Source organism: Myxocyprinus asiaticus, chromosome 21 (assembly GCF_019703515.2).
Source record: "Myxocyprinus asiaticus isolate MX2 ecotype Aquarium Trade chromosome 21, UBuf_Myxa_2, whole genome shotgun sequence".
In the NCBI taxonomy this organism is placed as follows: domain Eukaryota; kingdom Metazoa; phylum Chordata; class Actinopteri; order Cypriniformes; family Catostomidae; genus Myxocyprinus; species Myxocyprinus asiaticus.
Genome location: NC_059364.1, coordinates 17,354,050 through 17,381,576, shown reverse-complemented (window position 1 = coordinate 17,381,576; position 27,527 = coordinate 17,354,050). Strand labels below are relative to the sequence as shown.

General features: G+C 36.5%; 1 protein-coding gene across 1 annotated transcript; it reads left to right on the top strand.

Annotated features, from left to right (window-relative positions):
* The first annotated feature begins 406 nt into the window (after positions 1–406).
* LOC127412085 (protein kinase C eta type-like) lies at positions 407–26,951 on the top strand. The gene is made up of 14 exons (XM_051648135.1): positions 407–1,106; positions 9,090–9,153; positions 10,117–10,270; positions 11,016–11,050; positions 11,153–11,235; positions 11,869–11,998; positions 12,111–12,244; positions 13,259–13,399; positions 13,876–14,049; positions 17,103–17,257; positions 19,456–19,594; positions 20,758–20,946; positions 22,550–22,696; positions 24,902–26,951. Exons 1-14 carry the CDS (start codon positions 756–758, stop codon positions 25,103–25,105), a joined length of 2,100 nt encoding a protein of 699 aa, XP_051504095.1. The 5' UTR covers positions 407–755; the 3' UTR covers positions 25,106–26,951.
* Positions 26,952–27,527: the final 576 nt, after the last annotated feature.

Sequence of the window (27,527 nt, the reverse complement as noted above, 5' to 3'; positions counted from 1 at the left end):
GTGTGTTTTTTTTTTTCCAAGTCCATTTATATTTCCATGGGCAGGTTCTTTCAAGATGGGGCACATGTGGTAATGTTGGTAGAAAAAAAAAAAATAGCTGGACAAACTCAAAATGCAGTTTCTGTAGCACCCTGGGAATCAGTCAGGCATGTATCAGAAATGTATATGCTGAAACCTGTCTACACTTAACCATGTTAAAGTCAAACTTCAATAAATATGAACGGATCATGAATATGTGAATAAGGTGAACTTGGCAGAGCCGATCTCTCATCTGAGTTGCCTGACGAACCAGGAAGGTTTTCAGAGCGCGATAGGGACCTTTATTGTTGTGATTGAATCCCTTGAGCGAGACAGACGTGTAATCAAGCGTAAACCCCTTCACTTCCCCTTTCTGTGCACTCGTTTAAGTTCTTCCGCAAAGCAGGTGTTTAAAAACAGCGCCTTATTGTCTTCTGCTCACATAAAGACCTGTCCATCACGACTGCCTATAACTTCTAATGGATTCTTTTTTTATTTGCACAGACAGAAGGTCTGAAACGCGAACCGGTGTGGGTCAGGATTCATTTGTACCTGCGAGAGAGAGAGAGCGTCGTTGTTGTTAATAACACCATTTGTTTATTCAGTGCGTTTGATGCATAGATGCGGAGGCTTTCTACCTGGTGTGCATTTGAGCATTTTCCTTTTCTCCATTACAATGCCATACATTCACTAAGCTAGTTAGGCTTAGATTTGTAAGGCTCCACTTGAAAGACACGATGAAGTTTAACGGGTATCTTAAGTTGCGCATAGGCGAAGCGGTGGACCTGAAGCCCACGACCACCTCGATGCGCCACTCCATGATGTTCAATAAGGCGAGCCAGACTCTGGACCCGTACATCGTAGTGAAAGTGGACGAGTATAAGATTGGACAGACGCACACTAAGCAGAAAACCAGCATGCCCACTTACAATGAGGAGTTCTCCGTTCATGTGAACGACGGCAAGCACGTAGAGTTGGCTGTTTTCCATGACGCACCGATCGGGTATGATGACTTCGTGGCCAACTGTACCATCCAGTTTGATGATCTGATGAAAAGTACAAACACAGAGGAGTCTTTTGAAGGATGGGTGAGGAACGTTGTCCCCTTTCTTTATCTCTCACACACCTGATCACAGATCAGAAGTTTATCCAAAGTTTGTGGAAACTGATATGCTTTCATTTGGTGGAGATTTGATATGACCTTTGTTGTTGTATTGTTTTGCATTGATTCGTGTTGTTAAGCACAATTACGCATTTTTGGTGAAACCTAATGTTGATTGATACAAAAAATATTTCGACTCCCTCCCTCTTTAAAAAAATCCCAATTTAAGGTTACTGTGAGGCATTTACAATGGAAGTGAATGGGGCCAAATTTAGAGGGTTTAAAGGCAGAAATGTGAAACTCACAATTTAATAAAAGCATTTACATTAATTCTTCTGTTAAAAGTCATGTATTATTTGAGCTGTAAAGTTGTTTAAATTGTCATTTTGACAGTCATTTTAGGGTTTTCGGGATTGTTAACACAACATCGTCATGGCAATGAAGTTGTAAAATTGGCTATAACTTTAAACAGAAAAGGTTAGTAAGTGATTTTATCACACTAAAATCATGTTAACACTCATGTTGTGTATATCTTGTGGCTATACTTTTGAAACAGTGAGTATTTTAACGTTTGCCGTTTGGCCCCATTCACTTCCATTGTAAATGCTTCTTTGTCTTTAACCCAGATTTTCTTTTTCTTTTTCTTTTTTTAAGTCAGGGGCAAAACAAAATACATTTTTGTGGTAATCAATATTATGCCACAAATGCTGTCGATTGAGCCTAACTTGTATTGAACCTGTAATATTCCTTTAAGCGTTGTAGACAGTGTACAGCTGAAGATGGAATTACGGTCCTGTTATACTTTATATAATGAAAAGAGTTGTGGACTTTATTGATGGTTAAACTAAACAACTCAGCATTGTTTTTTGTTTGTACATAACTAATATACACTAAGGTTCATGTCGAAGACAACTAGACATAATAGTTTTGGATCATAAACTGTCAGTAAACTGAACACATGCAAATACTAATACTAAAAGGGATAGTTCACCCAAAAATGAAAATTCTCTCATCATTTACTCACCCTCATCCCATTCCAGATGTGTATGACTTTCTTTCTTCTGCTGAACAAATATAAAGATTTTAGAAAAATATCTCAGCTCTGTAGGTCCATACAATGCAAGTAAATGGTGGCCACAATTTTAAATCTCAAAAAAAGCACAGAAAAGTAATCAATATAAGACTCCAGTGGTTAAATCCACATCTTCAGAAGCTATATAAGTGTGAGAGAGAAACAGATAAAGTCCATTTTTACTATAAATGTCAACTTTCTCTTTCTTCTTTGTTTTGTTTTTTGTTTTTGGCGATTTGCATTCTTTGGGCATATCTCCACCTTCTGGGTAGGGAGGAGAATTTGTGGTAAAAAAAAAAAAGACTTTAATATTGATCTGTTTCTCACCCATACCTATCATATTGCTTCTGAAGACAAAGATTTAACCACTGGCGATTTGTCTGCTGCCTTTATGTGCTTTTTGGACCTTCAAGGTTCTGACCACCATTCACTTGCATTGTATGGACCTACAGAGCTGATATATTCTTCTAAAAATATTTGTTTGTGTTCTGCAGAAGAAAGAAGGTCATACACATCTGGGATGGCATGAGGGTGAGTAAATGATGAGAGTTTTTCATTTTTGGGTGAATTAACACTTTAATATTGTGTTTGGAACTAGAGAGGTGGCAGATAAGGGGATTTTCTGTTTGATGCTATTGTTATGCAACCAAATATTCAAGATTGTGAGATACCAAATGTAAAAGTTTAAGAACCGGCCATTAAACAGTCCATATTGATTGACCACTAATCTGAATACTGGGGAGAATGTATCCACCTCAATGTCTTTTGTGGATATGATGCTGTGCTAATGTGTGAGCACAGCAGATAGAGTTCTTGCTGTGCTCTTTGTATGGTGTCCTGTTCTGTTAAAGCCATTTTTCTTTTCAATTATTTTGTTTTGTATTGTGTTGTTTTCCTTTGTTTCATTGTAACCTGTTGTATTGCATTGTGTTTTTGGATATTGTTGTTTTGTTTTGTCTGTTGTAGTGTATAGTGTACTTTTTGTTTTGTTCAGTTTTATTGTGTTTTGTCTGTTTTGTTCTGATGTATTATGTTCTTCTGTTTTTGTTCTGTTCTATTCTATTCTGTTGTATTGTGCGTTGTTTTACTTTTTTGTTGAGTACTGTTTTGTGCTGTTTTGTGTTTCCTCTGTGTGTGTGACCAGAAGAACTGCAGTGCGATTATGAGTGAGATAATTTTAAATGTGGCTTCACACTTACGCCCACAAGTCCATCAGTGCATTGCTCGCTGTTCCAGAATCAGGTTTTTGACTGCAGCCTTAGACTCTGATAAAATATTCATAAAGCTGATGCGCAGTCAGTGGTTAAGCGCAGGAAGTTAGGCCTAATGCAGAGTCAGTCAAGACAGCTTGGACACAGAGTTTGATATCTCACCTCTCAGTCTGTATTTGTAGGTTGGTGGAAGCTGAACATCTTGCTCTGTGGCTCCAGCATATTCTGTGGTCATACAACACAATTTCCATGTCTGCACACTAACCCTCTAAACTAGTGTCAGCCAGCTAACTCTACTGCTGCAGATACACACAATGATTTGGACAGCTGTGCAGCATAGGAGTTTTAAATCTCTTGGGTCAGCATCTTAGTGACCAGGCCCAACATGCATTCTGTAAATTCTCATTTGACAATGTGCTTGTCTTCAGCAGAAGTGATGAATGTCTTCTCATAACTTTATGTTTAGCCCAAGTGTATTAGTTCTCCTTTCCCAAAAATGTCTCTGCACAGGAACTTTAGTTTCAGGATGACCAGTCATCCTGTTTTTACATGTCCTGACAAATATAAACATTTGTCCATCTATTAAACAACTGTGTAGTTATCAAATAACATGATTTTTTTATTTGATTTTTAATCAACATCAAGATTTTAGGTAAAAAGAAAAAATTATAAGTGTATACAGTTGTGCTCAAAAGTTTGCATACCCTTGGAGAATTGGTAATATATGTACCATTTTTAAAGAAAACATGAGTGAGCAGGCAAAACACATTTCTTTTATTTCTTACGGGATTCATATTCAGCTGTATGTTATAACAGAATGCCACAATCATAAAACAAAACATGGCAACAAAGAAAAAAATGAAATGACCCCTGTTCAAAAGTCTGCATTCCCTTAGTTCTTAATACTCTGTATTGCCCCCTTTAGCATCAATGACAGCGTGCAGTCTTTTGTAATAGTTGTCTGTGAGGCCCCAAATTCTTGCAGGTGGTATAGCTGCCCATTTGTCTTGGCAAAATGCCTCCAGGTCATGCAAAGTCTTTGGTCGTCTTGCATGAACCGCACATTTGAGATCTCCCCAGAGTGGCTCGATGATATTAAGATCAGGAGACTGTGATGGCTACTCCAGAACCTTCACCTTTTTCTGCTGTAACCACTGGAGGGTCAACTTGGCCTTGTGCTTAGGGTCAATATCGTGCTGGAAAGTCCAAGAGCGTCTCATGCGCAGCTTTCATGCAGAAGAATGCAAATTGTCTGCCAGTATTTTCTGATAACATGCTGCATTCATTTTGCAGTCAATTTTCACAAGATTCCCCGTGCCTTTAGAGCTCACACACCCCCAAAACATCAGTGAGCCACCACCATGCTTCACAGTGGGGATGGTATTCTTTTCACTAAAGGCCTTGTTGACCCCTCTCCAAACATAGCGCTTATGGTTGTGACCATAAAGCTCTATTTTGGTTTCGTCACTCCAAATTACAGTGTGCCAGAAGCTGTGAGGCGTGTCAAGGTGTTGTCGGGCATATTGTAACCGGGCTTTTTTGTGGCATTGGGGCAGTAAAGGCTTCTTTCTGGCAACTCAACCATGCAGCTCATTTTTGTTCCAGTATCATTGTATTATGCTCCCTAAAACAACCACACCATCTTTTTTCAGAGCAGCCTGTATTTCTCCTGAGGTTACCTGTGGGTTTTTCTTTGTATCCTGAACAATTCTTCTGGCAGTTGTGGCTGAAATCTTTCTTGGTCTACCTGACCTTGGCTTGGTATCAAGAGATCCCCGAATTTTCCACTTCATAATAAGTGATTGAACAGTACTTTGGATATCTTTTTATATCCTTTTCCATCTTTATAAAGTTCCATTTCCTTGTTACGCAGGTCTTTTGACAGTACTTTTCTGCTCCCCATGGCTCAGTATCTAGCTTGCTCAGTGCATCCACGTGAGAACTAACAAACTCATTGACTGTTTATACACAGACACTAATTGTAATTTAAAAAGCCACAGGTGTGGGAAATTAACCTTAAATTGCCATTTAAACCGGTGTGTGTCACCTTGTGTGTCTGTAACAAGGCCAAACATTCAAAGGTATGTAAACTTTTGATCAGGGCCATTTGGGTGATTTCTGTTACCATTATGATTTAAAGAGGAGCCAAAAAACTATGTGATAATAAATGGCTTCATATGATCACTATCCTTAAATAAAAGACAGTTTTTTTTGCATGATCAGTCATATTTTCAAAATCAATGCCACAATTTCTGCCAGGGTATGCAAACTTTTGAGCACAACTGTATATGCATAAGGGAAAGTGTTTTTTTTCACAGTTTACTTAAATAGTCCTGTTGTATGAAAAATGCATTTTTAAAAAGTACAAATATTAATATGATCTTATAAAAACTGCATGTATAATAATTACCCAATATGTGTCATTTTTTTGATGTAGATACAGTGTAGCATGTCACACTGCTGGACAGTTTTATCATTGCTTAAAATGTCATTTAAGCTACTTTTCAGTTTCAAGCTAGTTTCAAATGCCTTTGATGTAAGTAAATAAGTCATTATTTATTAGTGACAGCTAAGTTGGGGCACGTGAGAAAAGGGTTTCAAATAAAGAACTATCCTGGGAAAAACGGGAGGGTGATTCTCATGAAACCTGCCAAGAAAATGTCCTGGTCCTATTTAACTTCAAAATCAATAGAAACAGTTATAAAGAATCATATATTGCATATAAAAAATTAGGCCTATTTTTAGGGTCATTATTCTCAAGACGGTTACACACATTTTACCCCCTAATTCTGATTACCGCAATGCAAAAAAGGATGGTCATTATTACAATGTGATTTAAAAAAATGTATTTAAATATTTATACACACACTGAGCACTTTATTAGGAACACTGTGGTCCTAATAAAGTGTCCGACGTGGTCTTCTGCAGTTGTAGCCCATCCGCCTCAAGGCTTGACGTGTTGTGCATTCTGAGATGCTATTCTGCTAACTACTGCATGATTTTATGTATTGCACTGCTACCACTGTTGACTGATTAGATAATCACATGAATAAATAAGTGTACAGGTGTTCCTAATAAAGTGCTCAGTGAGGGTACATCACAGTTGTACTCACTTGACACTGTCATTTATTATTTTTATTTTTTTTAAATCATTGCACAACAGCTTCTTTTGTACAGTAATACATTTGAAAAATTACTGTGTTATGGTAATGAGAATCATCAATAAAAACAATGGGAATAGAAACAAGTAAATCGGTCTGGACGTGTTATAGCAATGAGAATTGGGGGTACAAATGTGCTCAAGTGTCCTGAAAATTATCACAATGCAATCTTAATGATCCTGATGATATGTAGGCCTCATTTTCTTTATCCAAAATAAAATGTCATATTTATTTATTTATTTATTTTTATTGATTTGGGGTTAAATATGAACAGGACATTTTCTTGACAAGTTTCATGAGAATCTAGAGGGTCTGGGCATAAGACTGAAGTGTGCACTAATTAGTCAGTACAGGACAGTCGTTGTGTTGTATAAATTATAGAGTTCATATAATGATACTTTTTTTTTTTACTTTGACACCAGTGTCACACTTTAAAGGCCAAACATTGACATTCATAAATAATGTGTAAAAATTTAAAAAAGTGTGAACATTTCATTTATCTCACAAATGGGTTTTTTATTGTATCTGCAACTACAGATCACATAACTGCTAATTAATGATACTCTGCCTATATTCTGTCTGTGCTGTGGGTGTTCTGTGCCAAGCTTCAGTCTCCTGTGTGTGTGTAGAGCCTGAGGTTTTTGGGACAGATGGCATGTAGCGAAACATACTGTTCAAAACAGTACTGTGTTCCTCTGTGTGTGTGTGTGTGTGTGTGTGTGCCTGTTTCCTACTGTATATGGGAACTGCCTTTAGGAATCCAACAGTTTCTGTTATGTTTTTCTTTCTCAGTCAGTGAAACTAGCATCAAAAGTATGTAAAATGGGAGTGGTGTGTTATGAAGATGAGACAGCCTGACACACACAACACACACACACCCACCCACACACACACACACAAAGGTTTTAGTTATGTATGACATGCAGGCCTACACATGCCAATAAAGTTGGTTTTCTACAAACTGCATTTTACCACAGGCTCATAAACGCCCCCCTTTACTTCTCGCTCGCTCTTTCCATTTCTGGGTCTTTTATTCCATTCTCACGCTTCTCCTTTTTGCTATACAGTCCAGCTTATATATTAAGCTTCTGCCCAAATTCATTTACGTTTTCAGTAGGGTAAAATGTTTAGTGAGCAGAATTGGTTGCATGATTGGTTGCATTTCTCAGAGATCTTGCCTTCAGTTTGTGTGCTTTGTCTTGTTATACAGTACCAGTCAAAAGTTTGAACATACTTGATTTCATTTATTTCTCAATCTTTAAAACCTTTTGATCATAACATTGATGCTTAAATGCTTGACAGTAGTTTTGTAGACAAAAATAAATTGTCTATATATGAATTTCTTTGCAAAACTAAAATATAGTATTTATTAATTTTTATATAGGTAATTTGGACTGGATAGTGAAGGGAAAACAGACAGCAAGTGCCCAATATATATATATATATATATATATATATATATTAAATTCCTATTTACACTCACTGCGCACTTTATTAGGAACACCTGTACACCTACTTATTAATGAGATTATTTAATCAGCCAATCGTGTGGCTGCAGTGCAATGCATAAAATTATGCAGATATGGGTCAGGAGCTTCAATTTATGTTCACATCAACCATCAGAATGGGGGGGTGGTGTAGTGGACTAAAGCACTGAACTGGTAAGCAGAAGGTTGTTGGTTCAATCCCCACAGCCACCACCATTGTGTTCTTGAGCAAGGCACTTAACTCCAGGTTGCTCCAGGGGGATTGTCCCTGTAATAAGGACACTGTAAGTCACTTTGGATAAAAGCATCTGCCAAAATGCATAAATGTAAATGGGGAAAAAATTTGATCTCAGTGATTTCAACCATGGCATGATTGTTGGTGCCAGATGGGCTGGTTTGAGTATTTCTGTAACTGCTGGTCTCCTGGGATTTTCATACCTCTAGAGTTTACTCAGAACAGTGCCAAAAACAAAAAAACATCCAGTGAGTGGCAGTTCTGCAGATGGAAACAACTTGTTGATGAGAGAGGTCAACGGAGAATGGCCAGACTGGTTCGAGCTGACAGAAAGGCTATGATAATGCAGATAACCACTATGTACATTTATAGTGAGCAGAATAGCTTTTTTCAGAATGCACATCATGTTGAACATTGAGCCGGATGGGCAAAAACAACAGAAAACCATGTTGGGCACATTATTAGGACCATAGTGTTCCTAATAAAGTGCTCAGTGAGTGTATATACAGAATTCCTTCAATACTGTTTAAAAAGCATCCCAGGGGGATACCTTATGAAGTTGGTTGGGATAATTCCCAGAGTGTACAGATCTGTAATCTAGGCAAAGGTTGGCTACCTTGAAGAAGCTAATATATAAAACTGGTTTGATTTGCAGTTCCCATATTGTTCCATTTGTTTATTATTACAGTGTTTATTAATGCGTATGTGTCAACTTTTAACTGATCACTTTTTTGATAATTAATCCCCAACATCTAATTTAAAGTTATTATTGTCTATTTATAACTGGTTTTGTTTGTGTTTAGGTTGACCTTGAACCTGAGGGTAAGGTTTACATCCTGGTTACTCTCACAGGCTCATTTACAGATGGTAAGTCACTCTCACATTGTCTCTCTAACTCTCCCTAACACTCCCTTTCTTTCTCTGTCTCTCTTTTATTTAACAAACACATTTTATTGGACTGCGGTATTCTAGTCCTCTGAGAAAATTTTATTCTGCTGACACTCTTTAAGGTTTTTCAAGTCCACTCAGAATCAGTTGTAGATATTTTTTTTGTATTAAAAATGGATTTTAAACTTATATATTGTACTGTAGTTTTACTTGTTAAAAGACAAGCAAACAAATGCTTTCATTTAACTCACTTATGCAAAAATAGAAATTAAATCTTCTAGTAAGTTCCATTTTAAAGCAATCATTCAACAATCAGTTTGGCTTTAGTCAGAAAGCAATGGAGAGCCACTTCAGCTTAGCACAGATAAAACTGGACCTGTTTATTGTGTTAAAAATTAAAATATAAAGATCTTCTTGAAGGATTACATTCTCTAGGCCATCACACACATGTGCTACACTGTATGTTGAGTGTGTGCAAAAAGTCATCCTAATTTATCGCCTTTTGCTGTGGAAATATTGGTGCACTTGTGTATAATGTATTTACTCTTTTTTTTAAACTGTTACCATAATTGTATTTTGTCAGCACATTAATATTGCAGTGCCCCACCAACACACACAATGCCACCTTTGGTCAAATTTGTTTTTAGTCTACATCTGTCAAAATATCTTATGTGTGAATTGCACACCCACTGTGTAGGGGGGAGTGTAACAGGCTTCCTTTCAAGTGCTGTGGTTAGGCCTGCAGAGAATAGACCAGACTTAATACCAGTAAACCAGGGGGCTCATTTATCACTCTTTTCCACACACACAGTCAACAGAGTGTTATTGCAGGAAATATGTGTTCATTTGCATATTTCTGATGTTGCCTTGTTCCTCTATACTATAATAATTATGCTCTCTCCTTCCTTTTTTATTTTATTTATTTATTTATTTATTTTATAGAGGATGCTGCAGGAAACACACGTCCCTACAAGGAATTCAACCGAAAACGGCAGCAGGCAGTTCGAAGGAGAATCCACCAAGTCAATGGACACAAGTTTATGTCGACCTTCCTTAAACAGCCGACGTTCTGTTTCCACTGCAAAGAGTTTATATGGTAGTTTGCTTTTAACGGATACGTACAGTAAATCGTTCACCCAAATATGAAACTTCTGGCATTATTTACTCACCCTCATGTCATTCCAAAACCATATGACTTTCTTTCTTCTACTGGAACACAAAAGGAGATATTTTCAAGAATTACAATAGCTGATGACCTATGATTGCTGTTTAATTTATTGGTGAACCAATCCTCTGTGAGGTTTTTGAAACACGCAGTGGAAAATGTGTAGTGGTCTGGTAACTTGGCTAGTAGCTGAAAGCGTATAGGTTCTGAGCCAATGTGGGTTTATCCACTAGCTATGTGCCATTGTTCAAGACACTTAACCTCAGGTTTTTACTGGGGGACTTTCCCTGTAACTCTACAGTAAGTGTACTGTAAGTTGCTTTTAACATCAGCTTTATTTAAATGACAAATTAGTAATTGGTAAAAACCAAAACATTGTAGAATGTCAGGTATAGTTTAATCTGTGGTAGCTGAACTTTTTAAATAAAAAATTTTGTCCACGTGACAACAAATGAATTCTGTCGGACATTTAAAAATATATATATTTTTTTAATATTTTATGTAGAACTACATTACATAACGTAACATTTAATAATTACAATTAACTTGTACTTTTATAGTAATTTCAGTTTTTGTTTAAAACAGTGTTTAAAAAGTGCTTTACAGGGAAATATGTGCACAAACACAATGTGAGTGAGTTACATCCAACTTGATGTTTGTGTTTGTGTGTTTTAAGGGGTGTATTTGGGAAACAAGGATACCAATGTCAAGGTTAGTAGACATTTTCTCTATAAATCAATAATTCATGATCTGTATTAAACTGGTTGTGGTCTAGATTATTAACAAATGTGTGTGTTTGTGTGTGCATAACAGTGTGCACCTGTGTTGTACACAAGCGATGTCATCAGTTTGTGGTTACAGTCTGTCCACGCATGAAGAAACCTGCAAAGGAACAGGTAACACACACACACACACACACACACACACACACACACACACACACACACACACACACATGTTGGTGCGGCTATCCTTATGAGGACTTTCCACAGACATTTTTTATACTGTACGAACTATAGATTCTATCCCCTAACCCTACCCCTAAACCTAAACCTTACAAAAAATGTTCTGCATTTTTACATTTTCAAAAAAACATTTAGTATGTTTTTTTTTTTTTTTTATTGTTTTTTTTTTTAAGCGATCTGAATTATGGGGACACTAGAAATGTCCTCATAAACCACATTTATAGCATAATACCCTTGTAATTACCAGTTTGTAACCTAAAAAAATGTCCTCGTAAACCACACACACACACACACTCTCTAACACACAAGCCCCTGTGGGGATTTTGCTGTTCATCTCTAGTCATTTTTAGAAATCTCGCCCCTGCATTTATAGAGAAACACACAAAGACAAACTTCATCATTTTCTCTCAACCCATTCTCAATTGTGTATTATATTATTGAAATGACTTCTGACTCTGTCCTTATGAACACAAAGGCTGTTTCTCCACCTGCTGGCCAGGAAAGAAGCTGCTGATATTTTCTACACAGATTTTCACCCTATGTTTTTGTTTCATTTCTTTTCAGACTACAAATCAGGGTTTCAGTATAAACATTCCCCATAAGTTCAACATCCACAATTATAAGGTTCCTACCTTCTGTGACCACTGTGGTTCTTTGCTTTGGGGCCTCATACGACAGGGACTACACTGTAAAAGTACTCCTCTCTCATTCTGTCTCCTCATTTAGGTCATCAGTAATCCACACATCGATCTTATTGATAGTGTTTTTTGCTACTCATTTTGTGCATTGTGGTTTTATGCTTGTAGTTTGTAAGATGAATGTCCATATCCGCTGTAAGGGAAATGTTGCACCGAACTGTGGAGTTAACAACGTAGATCTGGCCAATAAACTGGCAGAAATGGGTCTCCAACCAGGAGGAATGACCAAACGCAACACACTGGTACATTACATATACTCATGTGTACATAATCTTTCAAAAATTGAAAAATCTGTTTGTGCATTATTGCCATCACAAATAACTTTATATTTGTATTGCAAAATGTATTCGCAGATTGCCTTCATACAATGAAAATAATACAAAACGATATACAAATATTAACCCTCCTATTTCGTTCAGGTCATTTTTGACCTGGGAGAGGTAGATTGTAATTTTTAAATACAACATAGTTTTTAGCACAGAAACAAAACTTTGTGACTTTGTCAAGACTATAAAAATGCACATAATTATTTTCGTAAAATTTTTATTTAAATAGGAAATTGTCCACATTTTACTATGCAGCCATTTGATCCCGAACCAGCTTGCAACATACTCGCGCATCAACATTTGGCAGTACATGCAAGTAAATCGAATAGATTTAGCTTAAAAACATAGTAAAGAAGTATTAATAATGGTGTATACTTGAGTTGTAAAATTGTTTTGATGATGTTAGGTTAAAAAAAAAAGAATATGTTGGTTTCAAAAACTCTTTGAGCAGTTATAATAGGAAATTCATTCAAATTACTAGTAATTCTCACATAAAATAAATGTAAATATAAAAAAATATACAATTTTACAGAAATTGTACATTACACTGCTGGTTTTGCTGTATGCATGTTTTGAAATGTCAAAGAATTTATACACTTATTATTTCTAAAAATCAATTTAGATGAAAACCATCAGGTTATGAATGATTTATAAGCTTGAATTCCATGCAAAAGGTGTATGCAGATTCTGAACGCAAAAGGAGGGTTAAGAAAAGTAACAAAAGACCATACACAAAAAATAAATACCAAAATGATAAAATTGATTATTATTAAACAAGTTAAAGTGATAGTTCACCCCCCCCAAAAATGAAAATTCTGTTATTTTGTATGTTATTTAACATATATAGTATGTTCGTCTTACTATATATGTATATATTTATTTATTTTTTTCCATTGAAAGAAAGTGAATGATGCCTTTCTCTCTTCTTAGGGTCCTGCAGGTTTGGACTTTCAGTCCCGGACGTTGAGTGTGAGAGGATATCGAGGGGAATCTAACCAAGAGAAGAGTCAAAAGTTGGGAGTCTCAAACTTCACACTCCTGCAAGTGTTGGGGAAAGGCAGCTTCGGCAAGGTCTGTGTGAAAGAATTATTCTTGTTCTCACCACCTCCAATGTGAATAAATAGCATAAAAGTTTGCAAACAATTGTTTTGATAAAAAGTATTCATCATGGCTCATGAATCATGCATTTTTGTCATTCTCTGAAAAACAAATTGTATACTTGAACGAAAGTGAAATGCATTCAATCACTCACTTTCATGCAAAATCATACATTTCTGACAATCAAGATTCACTTGCTTTTATGCAAAATGACCCAAAAGTTAATATCTTAGTGGTCGGTAAGTATTTTCTGGTGGGGTTAAAATCAACCGACACTCTTTAGGATTTAGGATGTTTAGGCTTTTGGACATTTTAAGGGTGAAACAGTGTTTCATTATAAAATATTATCCTGCTGTAATTTTTGACTTGATGTGAACAGGCATATAGTGTGCAAAATAAAGAAACAATGCAGCATGCTCTTTCACACTGTTTGTGTTGTGTGTTTCTAGGTGATGCTGGTCCGGTTAAACTGTTCTGATCGGGTGTTTGCAGTGAAGGTCTTGAAGAAAGACATCATTCTGCAGGATGATGATGTGGAGTGCACTATGACAGAAAAACGAGTGTTAACACTCGCATCTTCTCATCCTTACCTCACTCAGCTCTACTGCTGCTTCCAGACACCGGTGAGACACACACACACACACACACACACACACACACATACTGTACCTGTACTGATGTTTGAAAGGCTAGTCTCAAGCTGTTCTCTGAATGTGGCCATGTAGTTTAAAGGAATAGTTCTCAACTGGTGAGTCATGACCCAAGATTATATCACAGCACTGTTCTGATAGGGTCAGCAGAGGAAAAACAATGCTAAATGCAAATTATAGAATGTTGCTAACCATATAAGTGCAGTTGTACAAAACAAATAAGTAGTACAAAATAAATAGGCTTACCAACTTTTAAAATGGAGGAACATTTTTTGCATCTATTTGCTTATCAAGGTGTATATGCCGTATCTTTTGTTGTTGATATCAAAGGACATGCAACCAATCAAACTGTTTGAACTGTCATTTTGCATATGGCTAATACTGCTACAGTATTTGGCCCGGTGTTTGTTCCATGCATTGAATGCCTGGGAAATCACACTTCTGCCATGTTTTACACATTTACACTATTGTCAGCTTTCCTAGACAGCTTATTTCATGCTAGAGGGATAGTTCACCCAAAAGTGAAAATTTTCTCATCATTTACTTACACATCTGGGATGGCATGAGGGCATGTCGTTCTTTCTTCTGCTTAACACAAACAAATATTTTTAGAAGAATAACTCAGCTCTGTAGGTTCATACAATTCAAGTGAATGGGTACACAAATTTTAAAGCTCCAAAAGCACATTAATGCAGCATTAAAGTAATCAATATGACTCTAGTGGTTAAATCCATATCTTCTGAAGCGATATAATAGGTGGAGGTGAGAAACAGATCAATATTTAAGTGTTTTTTTTTACTATCAATCTACTCTTTCAAGTTCACGCTCACATTCTTCTTCTGTTTTGGGCAATTTGCATTCTTTGTGCATATCGCCACCTACTGGGCAGGAAAGAAATGTTAAGTAAAAATGGACTTAAATATTGATCCTTTTCTCATCCACACTTATTAACTTCTTAATTATTCCTTTAAGAATGTTGACATTGTTGGGACTATTGTAATATTCATTAAATTAATAGGCATTCCATTAAAATATTATTATTATTATTATTATTTTTTATTTTCTCCCCTTTTTCTCCCCAATTTGGAATGCCCAATTCCCAATGCGCTCTAAGTCCTCATGGTGGCATAGTGACTCACCTCAATCCGGGTGGTGGAAGACAAATCTCAGTTGCCTCCACATCTGAGACCGCCAATCTGCGCATCTTATCATGTGGCTTGTTGAGCGCGTTACCATGGAGACATAAACGCGTGTGGAGGCTTCACGCTATGCTCCGCGGCATCCACGCACAACTCACCACGCGCCCCACCGAGAGCGAACCACATTATAGCGACCACGAGGAGGTTACCCCATGTGAATCTACCCTCCCTAGCAACCGGGCCAATTTGGTTGCTTAGGAGACCTGGCTGGAGTCACTCAGCACGCCCTGGATTCGAACTTGCGACTCCAGTGGTGATAGTCAGCGTCTTTACTCGCTGAGCTACCCAGGCCCACCCATTATATTATTAATACATTTCATGTTTTATTTTAAGGATGCTTTTGTTACTTTTGTATGATAAATATTGTTATGTAGGGTTACCACTCGATGTTCAATGTATAATCTGAATCCTGAAGCAAAACCAGTGGTTTGTAGAACCTTCAGTAGGGGGCACTAGAAAATTAAGCACAGGTTGAGCTTCATTAGTACATGTAAATCTGGTTAACACTTTACACTGCATTTTCAATGTATGTGTATTGTCGCTCTCTTTCTCTGTGTTGTGAAAGGTTAGAGGTCAGCTGTAATCTGCTTGCGTGTGTTTCTCTTGAAGCCTGTAGAATCGTTAGAAGTCTAAAATAGTCTTTAAAGCTTTTATAGTCATTGATACCCAATTGACGCAACACACACACACACACACACACGTGCGTGCACACGCACGCACACACACTGTAACATCTGTAATCTTACATTAAGATCAGTGTTTTCAGTGTTGAATGTGATGTAAAATGGCAAAACCTTATATTCACTTAATGTAGAGTAATTTTACTTTACATTAAGTGTACACAAGGCTTTATTGAGAACTAAACACACATGTTCATGGTGGGGACATTTCATTGACTTCTGTTGTTTTTAAACAGAATTAATTATATTTTCTGTCCTCTAACCCTAATGCTTACATAAACCTTTTTGCACTTTTATATTTTCATTAAGAAATTTTAAGATTTAAATTTTTTAGTATGTTTATTCAACCATTTTCCTTATGGCAACTGTTGGCTGGTGCCCACAGTGTAGGTAATATCAGGTTTTGTTATGCTTGTGGGGACATTTGGCACAGCTTGCAAAAGGATTTAAAGACTTAGACGTTCAGTCGAGCAGAACAGATCTGACATGATGACCTCTCTGGATTTATTACTGCAGAGTCCACATGAACATGTATGTGCAGGAACATCCTCAAGGTCTCGCTACCATGTACATGCATGTGTTCGTGTGTTTTTAATGAGAAGAAGAATTTATGAACCAGTTTGTCTTCTGTACTTCACAGCCCTGACACACACAATCAGTCTTGTAAACCGTTCACACGTGAGCGACATACAAAGCACCCTCGTGACCCCATAGGGGCCAAGTTACATCAGATTGTGTTGCATTGTGGCTGTAAAAATCGATGATCTCAGAGGGCCTGCCATGTTTGGGATTGTTGAAGTGTGTATGTGTGTGTCCATGAGTGTTAATGTGATGGGTTTTGTCATTAGTGGACATGCCATGGGTTTCTGATAAAAAAAAAAAAAAACAACAAAAAAGCAAAATAAAGATGTTATTTGTTGCAAAAAAATTCAGTTAGAGATTGATTAGTCTCTCAAAGCCAGAATTTTGACTTGCATAAAATCTGGTACACTTTGCTCAATATTCTGGCCAATATAAAATCTTCTGACTGACATGTAAAACGAGCAGCCACTGTTTGCTTTGTTTTTTATAAGCAATTTAGTCATCTGAAATGGGTCTGAAACAGATATACCAGCATTTCTATATTTTCTTCTGTGCTCTTTCACAGGAGCGTCTGTTTTTTGTGATGGAGTTTGTGAATGGAGGAGATCTGATGTTTCATATTCAGAAATCCAGAAAGTTTGAGGAGAACAGAGCGAGATTCTACTCTGCGGAAATCACTTCTGCTCTCATATTCCTTCACAGCAAGGGGATCGTATACAGGTTAGATACACACAAACACACACCCAACAGAATTGTTTTCTATTAATGTCTCTGAATTCTATGAAGTGTGTTTTTACTTTTATTTTTAAACTGCCACTTCAGTGTCCCCTGAGATTCATTAAAACTACCAGACTCTGATCCGTGCCTCAGCATTTCCATTAATACAAACCTTTTACTACATAGCCCTTTAAAGCTGCAGTCTAAAACTGCTCAAACAGCTTCAAACAGCACTGCCACTGAAACACAGAGCTGATCTGAAATCCACACAGACACTCAAATCTCAAATGATCCTTTATTAAACTGGGGCACCTGTGTCATCATGACCTCATGTTACTCTGGGGCAAATATGCTAGTGTTGGCTTTCATTAATTCAGTAAATTGACATTGTTTTATAACGGTGATCATGCACTATGAATTTAATTTTATGACATTAAAGGGATAGCTCACCCCAAAAAATAAACAATTTCTCTCATCATGTACTCACTCTCATGCCATCCCAGATGTGTATGACTTTCTTTCTTCTGCTGAACACAAACAAAGATTTTTAGAAGAATATCTCAGCTCTGTAGGTCCAAACAATGCAATGCACTCCAGTTGTTAAATCCATGTCTTCAGAAGTGATATGATTGGTGTGGGTGAGAAACAGATAAATATTTAAATCCTTTTTTACTATCAGTCTCCACTTTCACATTCTTCTTTTGTTTTTGGCAATTCACATTCTTCATGCATATCGCCACCTACTGGGCAAAGAGGATAATTTATAGTAAAAAAAAAAGGACTTAAATATTGATCTGTTTCACACCCACACCTATTATATCACTTCTGAAGATATAGGTTTAACCACTGGAGTCTTATGGATTACTTTTATGCTGCCTTTATGTGCTTTTAAAAATTAAATTTTTTTGTATGGACCTACAGGGCTGAGATATTCTTCTAAAATGTTTTGTTTGTGTTCAGTAGAAGAAAGTAAGCCATACACATATGGGATGGCATGAGGGTGAGTAAATGATGAGAGAATTCTTATTTTTGGGTGAAAATTTGTTGTTTCTTGTTTTTCTTTCCTTTAAGTGTAAACATTATTTTGAAAAATTACATATATTGTATATTTTTTATGTTTTTACAATTGCTTACTGGTTCCTGTTTATTCTGAATTACAAGGGTATAGAGAGAGACCTGTGTGGGTCATTGAGAAGTAAGGTTGTCCGAGGTGATAAAAATGAAAAATGTTGATAAATGTACTTTAAAATGCTTCAAATTTATAGAAATATAATCTTTGTGTCCATATTGTTTTTTTATATACATTTTTGAGAAACATTTACAGCATTTTTCAAGGTAAAAAATATTTTTTGAGTCACGAATATCATGTTTTCATAGGGTTACTCCATTTGACCTGAACAAAATGACCTGAACTTTTCATATTTATTTATATATATATATATATATATAAAAAAAAAAAAACTTCAGACAAAGGGGTCTTTTTTTGGTGTCACATGACACAAACAGAATGGGTACCTGCATTCAAATATTACAAAAAATTTAATAAAAGTGTTTCACTGCTTATTTGTTTTTAAAATAAATGATAATAAAAGATTATTCCATACTACTTATGCCAACACTTGTTTTTGTTTTTGAGAAATTCAGCTTTAATTGATACTTTTTTTTTACTTTTCTAGGTGAAAAAATATCAAAATTACTTTAAACTTTGTATTCAACTAACTTTTTTGTGTGAATTGCATTTTGAATGTATTATTGAATAATCAGAATCAGCTTTATTGCTAGGTATGCTTACACATACAAGGAATTTGTCTTGGTGACAGGATCTTCCAGTGCACAACAATACAATACAGCAACAAGACAGAGATAATAATTAAAAATAATTAATAAATAAATAAATACAAATTGAATAAAAATAAAAATGGAATTAAATTTAATAGAAAATAAAGTATATATAGAATACACAATAAGACAAAATATATACTGTGTGTGTGTGTATATATATATATATATATATATATATATATATATATATATATATATATATATATATATATATATATATATATATATATATATATATATATATATATTTAATTTAATAGATCCAGACAGAAAATTAGCATCACATCATTAACCCATGTGTGTGTTTATGCAGTTGTGTTCTGAATCTGGATATAGTGTTATGTGTGTTTGTGTTTCAGGGATCTGAAGTTAGATAATGTTCTGCTGGATAAGGATGGTCATTGTAAACTGGCTGACTTTGGCATGTGTAAGGAGGGAATGTTTGAGGGTGTTGTCACAGGAACCTTCTGTGGAACCCCAGATTACATTGCTCCTGAGGTGATATTAAAAACTCCATGACATTCTAAACACACACATCCACACATTCATCACAGAATTCTAGAGATTATGTATTAAAGGATTCTTCACATAATGTATTAAAGGAATATTCCGAGTTCAATACAATTTGAGCTCAAGTGACAGCATTTGTAGCATAATATTGATTACCACAAAAATTAATTTCGACTCGTCCCTCCTTTTCTTTAAAAAAAGTAATAATCCAGGTTACAGTGTGGCACTAACAATGGATGTGAATGGGGCCAATTTTTAGAGGGAGTAAAGACTAAAATGTGAAGTGTATACTTTTATAAAAGCACACATTAATTCTTCTGTTAAAACTCATGTATTATATGAGCTGTAAAGTTGTTTAAATTGTCATTTCGACAGTCATTTTAGGGTTTTAGGGTTTGTTGACATCATCATGGCAATGAAGTTGTAAAACAGGCTATAACTTTACACAGAAAAGGTTAGTAAGCAATTTTATCACACTAAAATCATATTAACACGCATATTGTTTTTGTGTTGTGGCTATACTTTTGAAAAAGTGAGTATTTTAAACATTTAAAAATTGTCCCTCATTCACTTCCATTGTAAGTGCCTCACTGGAACCTCGATTTGTGCTTTTTTTAAAGAAAAGGAGGAGTAAGTCTAAATTCATTTATGTGGTATTCAATATTATGCCACAACTTCTGTTGATTGAGCTTAACTTGTTTTGAACCCGGAATATTCCTTTAAGTCCAATTCGCACTGCCCCAACAAACTCCAACACGCTTGGCTGTTGGATTTAGAATGTTGAGAAGCATAACTGTTATTGTCAAACTGCCCCAACAAACACCAACAGGGTGAACACACTGACGTGTTTATTGGAGTTTGATGGGGCAGGTTGAATTGGCCTTTAGAACCTGCCACATATGCTAAAATACATTATTAGATCACATACCAAAGAATCTAGAACACATGATACAACTCAACTAAGCAATGTAGAATACACACCCATTACATATTTAAAAATAAATATACATTACATTATGTAAAATATGAGTGAGATTGTGTGTATGATAGTGATTGTATTTTTGATAGTGAATGTAATTTTGTATATGCGTGTATAAATCCGGTATGACAGGATTGCAAATGTAATTTTGTGTATTAAAATGCACGTATAGATCCTCCAGGAGATGCTGTATGGGCCTTCGGTTGATTGGTGGGCTCTCGGTGTGCTTCTGTATGAGATGCTATCTGGCCACGCCCCATTTGAGGCAGAAAATGAGGATGATCTGTTTGAGTCCATCCTGAACGAAGAGATCATTTACGCATCCTGGCTGAGCGCCAGTGCTGTTGACATACTCAAAGCGGTGAGTTGCTCAGTGGTCGTTTAAGAGCCCTGGCTTAATACAGACACACAGTAGATCACCTTGAATGGACAATGATTGTTTATACATCTTAACTGGAGAGAAGCATATGGTGTGAATGAAACCGTGTCAGATCTTTGCATGCATCAAAGAACATCAGCAAACAGTAATTACCTACCATCTGATTTCTCTCTGCCCCTTTTGCTCTCTCTCTTATGTAACTATATTTAGCCTCGATCCACAATCCACAGCTCTCACATGACTGTAGCTAAAAATAAAGAGCCTTCACATCAAATGTACACATGCACACAGATGCCTGTTCTTACTCTATAATGTCTGTTTGACTGTGAGGCATAGTGGAGGAGCTATAATAGTGCTTGGGCTGATTTTTATTCCGCCTCAGAGCAACTTGCAATTATTAAAGGTCCAAGTAATTCCCAGTTGTATCGAGGAAATTCTACAGCTGAATGTCAGGATGGCTGCCTATGATGAAAAACTAAAATTTGGGTCATCCAACATGACATTGGCCAAACAAAGATTCAATCGATCAATAGAGTTACTCAAACAGAGTTCTATTTATAGAGTGGCAGACCTCAGTCCTATTGCAATGCTGTGTAATCTGATGTAGATAAACCAGAAATATCAGTTTTGAGTAGAGAAATGGACCTTCCAAGCACAGTTCATGACTGATCCATAGTACAGAGAGTGTCCTGAAGGTTCTTCTGTAGCTAAATGTGAAGGTCATCTTAATTTTCCATCAATGACCTTGATTTTGTAAATCATTTATTCAATACACATACAACACAAATGTTATGTGCTGTGTTTGCGTTTACATTTATGCATTTGGCAGACACTTCTATCCCATAAGTGTATTCCAGCTATACATTTTTATTAGTACATTCGTTAGCTGGAAATCGAACCAGTGACCTTGGTATTACGAGTAATTTGCTCTTCCAGTTGACCTACAGGAAGCTATTGTTTGTTAAACAAGTGTTGGTTAAATAGCACTTTATTTATTGCATTTGTTGAAGCCATACACGCAGTGGATTTGGTTTATTTTTTATAATGTTTTTGCTCTGTAAAACTGGATTATCCCTCTGAACAGTTTGTTGCTGTTTAGAGATGATGAGTTGTACCCAGCTGCACTTCCCAAAGGGTAATAGATTTACCAAGAGTGTGTGTGTGTGTGTGTGTGTGTGTGTGTGTGTGTGTGTTTGAACACGTGCATGTTTGTGTTATATAGCTATAGAAGGAGGGCAGAATTTGATTTGATTTAATCTAATTTAGTTATATTTAATAGCGCACATTGATACTCTCGACATAACCTCCCACAAGAGATTGAGTGTGTGTTATGTTGTCTCTATTCTCTTAGTGTGGAGATAGTCATAGTCAGACTCTGATTACTGATGTGAAATGGGTTTAATCTTACTGTTTAACATTCACTTTTGGGCACTTTCAGATTTGTTTGCTAGTAAATCCGTTTTTAGAAACATTAACTCATGAACATTTGAAAAAGCAGCATATCAAAAAAAGGTTTGCATCTAACATATGCATACATATCTGTCTCAATAGAACGAGATCTCACTTTTTGTTTTATTTTTCTCAGTTTCTGATGAAGAATCCATCTCGCCGCCTGGGTTGCGTGGCTGCAGATGGCGGAGAGAGTGCTGTTACCCGTCACCTATTTTTCACTGGCATTGACTGGGACAAACTTAATCGTCGAGAGCTAGAACCGCCTTTCAAGCCCAGAATTGTGAGTTTTAAATTCACCTTAAAATGTAAAATTCATTTTAAAATCATCGAATTTAACCTAACTTTCACATTTTAACACCTTAAACTGTATGTGTTTAAAGTCTTATGATGAAAATAAATATTTTATCCTGTCTTTAAAAGCCTACAATTCAGGCTTTGCTTGCTGTATGCCCCTTAGAGGGTATTTACACTTGGTCACTTCATGAGTTTTTGCTGATCGGATAACTATCCGATCGTGAAAAGATCAAGTGCGAATGCCCTCCAAGACGCTCAAACCAACTTCATCACTCAACCATCACTCAAACCTCTTCACTTTGCCCAAACAGTGCCACGCCAGCATTGGGAAAATGTGAAACATAATAGCTGTAACCGAATATTTGCATCGGGTTCGCATTGCGCAATAAATAATAACAAATTATGAAACGGATGCAAGTTGTAGGAGAGACAGAACTTTTTTTTTTATTTACTTGATGCAGATTGTTGTCGAAACTGAAACTAAACACGTGCGCATGACAAGTAGTGATGGGAAGATCGGATAATTTCACTGACTTGGATCAGCAAAATCCAGTCTCGCTCAGCAAAATGAACGAATCTTTTTTAAGTAATTTCGTTCATTTCGTTCATCATGTGACATAGGCTCTACAGGAAACAGAACTGTTTAGTTCACCTCCCGAGTCGGTCTTCGGAGTTCGGATCTGAGTCTTCGTTCATTTGACATGTGACCTTCAGGCTCAGCACTCATTCACGAATGACAATAACTGGTCTTTTTTCATTATTTTTCTCTTTACAGCTCACAGTCAGTGTTGTATTGTGATCAGTACGGCAATAAATGACTTTTTAAAATCATATGAATCGTCATGATTAATTATTTTCATGTATTTCATGCAGGAAGTGTAGACACGATATTTTATCCCAAATGTACAATTAATTAATAAATAATTAATGCTTGATTTTGGGTCTATTCCCAACAAGAACATAAGAATAAATAAATAAATAATACAACGATGGGATGCATCATGAAGGAAAAATAAATAAACTCAATAAACAAGTAAATAATATGGGGTTTCCTTATAGCTCTTGTAGTCTGATATTTTCTGGTGAGAAGATAAGTCATTCAAAGTTTAAAACATTACTCTTTAGTACCAGATTCAATGGGATGGGAAAAACATCATGACAGAAATATTCACAAAGTTATGAATTGCAAGAAATAAAGAAGCTAAAATTAGTGAACAGAAACACTTCATGTGACTGTAAGGGCAAAAAACGAAAAAAAAAAAAAAACGAAAAAAAAACCCATCTCAGTCCGCTTGTTGGCAGTATTAAGAAGCATAAAGTAACTTCTGTTTGCAATACAGAGACTTTGCGGCTGTCAGTGTACAATTTATACCCGAAGGCTGACTCAGGAGGTGAACTAATCAGTTCTGTTTCCTGTGCAGAGTTGTCCCTGTGCCAAATGAACGAAACACAAGCACAGATTTTGCACATGCGTGGCTGTGACAAAATTAATGAATCACTCTCTAAGACTACTTGTTCTTCCAAGTCATATAAAAGATTTGTTCAAAATGAATGAATCGTTCATGAATGACCCATCACCTATGACGAGTCTTACCTTCAAGAAGCCCAGAGGGGAAATATACACAGAGTGCAAACACACAGACATGCACGCACACTGAGCAAAGTCACTTGGAATCTATTAATATATCACATCTTTTAAATTCGCTGCCAGGCATTAACATAATCATGGGAGTGAACACCATTTTATTTGCATAAAGCGCAGGAATTGAAGATTGGATTTATATCCATTTGACGGAGAGCCATTGATGTGGCCAAGTGTAAATGGAATGTGCTTATTCAATGGGATAGCAATCCGATCAGTAAATACGCATGAAGTGACCAAGTGTGAATACCCCCTTATTTTAGTGCTATTTGGAAAAATTTTATAGTTCTATTTCTATATCATTACTGCAGGGTAGTGCTCATTTGCAACACGGATCTCAGGTCTTATCTTGTTATTTTATGTAACATAAATGCAAAAACGGATGGAATTCTGTGAAAAATGTATATTCCAAGCTTTCAAATGGTACCACATATGACTATTTATATACCCAGTGACTTTTACATTTAAGGCATAAACGTATTACTCACTCCTGGCCCCGGGGTCTACGGGGTTACTGCATCTAAAACTTTTTGTTTGTTTCTCTCGCAGAAAACTGCAGAAGACGTGAATAACTTTGATCCAGACTTCACCCAAGAGGATCCCACTCTTACCCCCATTGATGACTCCCCCATCCCCTCAGTCAGTCAGGACGAGTTCTGTGACTTTTCTTTCACCTCTCCTGAACTTTTGAAATTGGTTTCTGAGACACAGGGCAGAGGCGAAGAAATATATGATGCCATGGAACCAAACTAATTGTGATGTCAAAATGGAAACTTTTGGAAGTTCTAGGAACATCTACTGTAGGTACTGGCTTATTGAAACAGGTGAAAGACTTTAAGTCAACTTCAGTGGTTATGTCTGAGAAAACAACGTTTTTTTCGGTTAGCATTTTAGTCTGTACCTAAACTGTTATTGTTTAGGCCTACGCTACTGCTTTGACATGATGTAGGTTAATGTGTCTTTGGGTCAGAAGCATCATGAGGGATACAGAGAGATCTTCATGAGAGACTTTACATGCACTCTACCCCAGAAGACACCAATTCTGCCCTCAAGCAGGGCTGCTTTATACAGCAGCATCTGAGAGCTGATCATGAACTACTCTGTTCCAAATCGCACCGATCTTGTTGGTTTGCCCCAGTGTTCAGTTCCAAATGTTTAGAAGACTTGATTTGATCTCTCTGCACTTGCTGTGTCTACCACATCCAAACATGGAGCAGCAGCATCACTATTTCTCTTAGCATTGCTGTCCATGAACAAGGAAAATTACTCTCAGGTGAATGTATGAATGGAAGCTCTAGTTTTGTTTAATATATGCACACATTTCTGTGTTTCTCTGGGCCATTTATTACTTTGTTTGTTTGGTTGGTTGTTTGTTTGATTGGTATTACATTTCAGGTCAGAATTTCATCTGTGATTTAGCCCAAGTATCTGTAGAAGTTTTTATTGTTCATAAAGGTTGTAGAATTAAGTACTCTGCAGTAAGACCTTCTGTGTCTGTGACTCCATCAAAAGCCCTCTGAGGGGTTAAAAGGATAACACACTCAGATGAGACTTTGACCCGTTTAAATTCTTTAAAATAAGGCCAGCATTGCTTCCGTCTTGTCCTCATCATTCTTTACAGTCACTTATTTGGACTTTCTCAGTCCGGGCAGAGCAAAATTTATTTCGGTGTATGTTTCCATGTTAGTACATACTGGTCACTGATTTCCAGTTATTACTTTTTGTGCAGTAGTTTTACAATGTCTATAAGAGCCAGAGCAGAAAGAGAGCAAGAGCAACTTTGTGTGTAATCTCTATCAAACTTCTCTATGTATAGTATAACACATATTCATCCATTTTATGGTAGTGACTCATTCCACAGTAATTCCATAGGGAAATGGAGGGTGATGTAACCACTTATGGTTAATCTGGCCATGCCACCATTACAATTCTTTAAATAATTGTTATTAAGATTGTAAACAAAACTTTGAACAGTCAAAAGGATAAGTTGGAATCCTCATTAACCTTAGAATCAGAGACTCAACTCAGACAAGTCTGAAAGGTTAGAGGTAGGTGTCTAAAGGTTTGAAGAAAAGATATTATACTAATAAAAACAGTAATGAGTTTGTCAAAGACTTCTGCCATAACATGCTTGCATCATTTTGCTAGGGATGAAGAATTGATGCAAATGGAAGAATTAGCAACAGATCTCTGGTCTCGAGTGTGAAAAACATTCAAGATGTCATGGGAGATCTGATTAAGCAACTTGCCCATACAAGTCTGGCCCAGCCCTAATTACATCAGAGGAAGGTTTGCTAGAGAATCCACATCACCTTCCTATGGGAGACAGCACCCCTGAGAGCCAACATACACCTCACATACACTGAGAGCTGTGTTAAGTCATTTACAGTCATTGGCAACAGGTGAAGGTAGGCGGACTAGGAAATCCTTGTTTGGTCATGGATGGTCTCTTGTGGCCCTTGGATGACTTTGCTTACATTGGCCTACACAGAGGAGATCCCTGGTCCTTCCTTACCAGTTACCACAAATATTATACAGTACATTGTCATTTTTGTCTTGCATAATATCACCCCTTTATTCTTCTTCAAACATCTATCCATCTTTTTGCCATACCTCACAACCTCCCCTATTCCTTTACTATGGTCCTTTGTATCTTTAGGGATGTTGATTTTGGCTGCTGTGGATGCAAAATGTGATGTTCTCTTCACAAACAATGTCTAAACTGTTCACCATATCAAAATTTTCATGCTGGGAGTTTGCTCTGTTCCCTGCTTGACTGCCCATGTTGAAAATCCTATTTTGGTACAGTACATAGCAAGTCGCTTATTTTCAAATTACAAATATCGCAGGAGTACAGAAATTAGTAGCATTTCATTTCAGGTTGTATTTCTTAAATTCTAAAGTCTGGTTCCATTATTATGACATTCAGCTTCCTTAAAGAGTTTAACCAAAAATGAAAATTCTGTCTTCATTTACACACACTCATGTTGTTCCAGACCCTTAAGAGTTTCTGTGGAACACAAAAGGGAATTATAGGCAGAATGTTAGCCTGAGTCACCATTCACTCTCATTGCATGAAAGAACAACCTGGTCTTCTTGAATTATGTTACTATAACTAAATTTTTGCAAAATTAGATTTACGTGCCTCATTCTACGCATCCCAGCAGTTTTCTGG

What these genes read in the sequence shown, in the direction of transcription:
- LOC127412085 (XM_051648135.1), top strand. Translation starts at nt 756, where the DNA reads ATGAAGTTTAACGGGTATCTTAAGTTGCGCATAGGCGAAGCGGTGGAC. An exon ending in TGACCAAACGCAACACACTG is followed by an intron (nt 12,245 to 13,258) that starts GTACATTACATA and finishes CTCTCTTCTTAG; the next exon opens with GGTCCTGCAGGTTTGGACTT. An exon ending in AGCAAGGGGATCGTATACAG is followed by an intron (nt 17,258 to 19,455) that starts GTTAGATACACA and finishes TTTGTGTTTCAG; the next exon opens with GGATCTGAAGTTAGATAATG.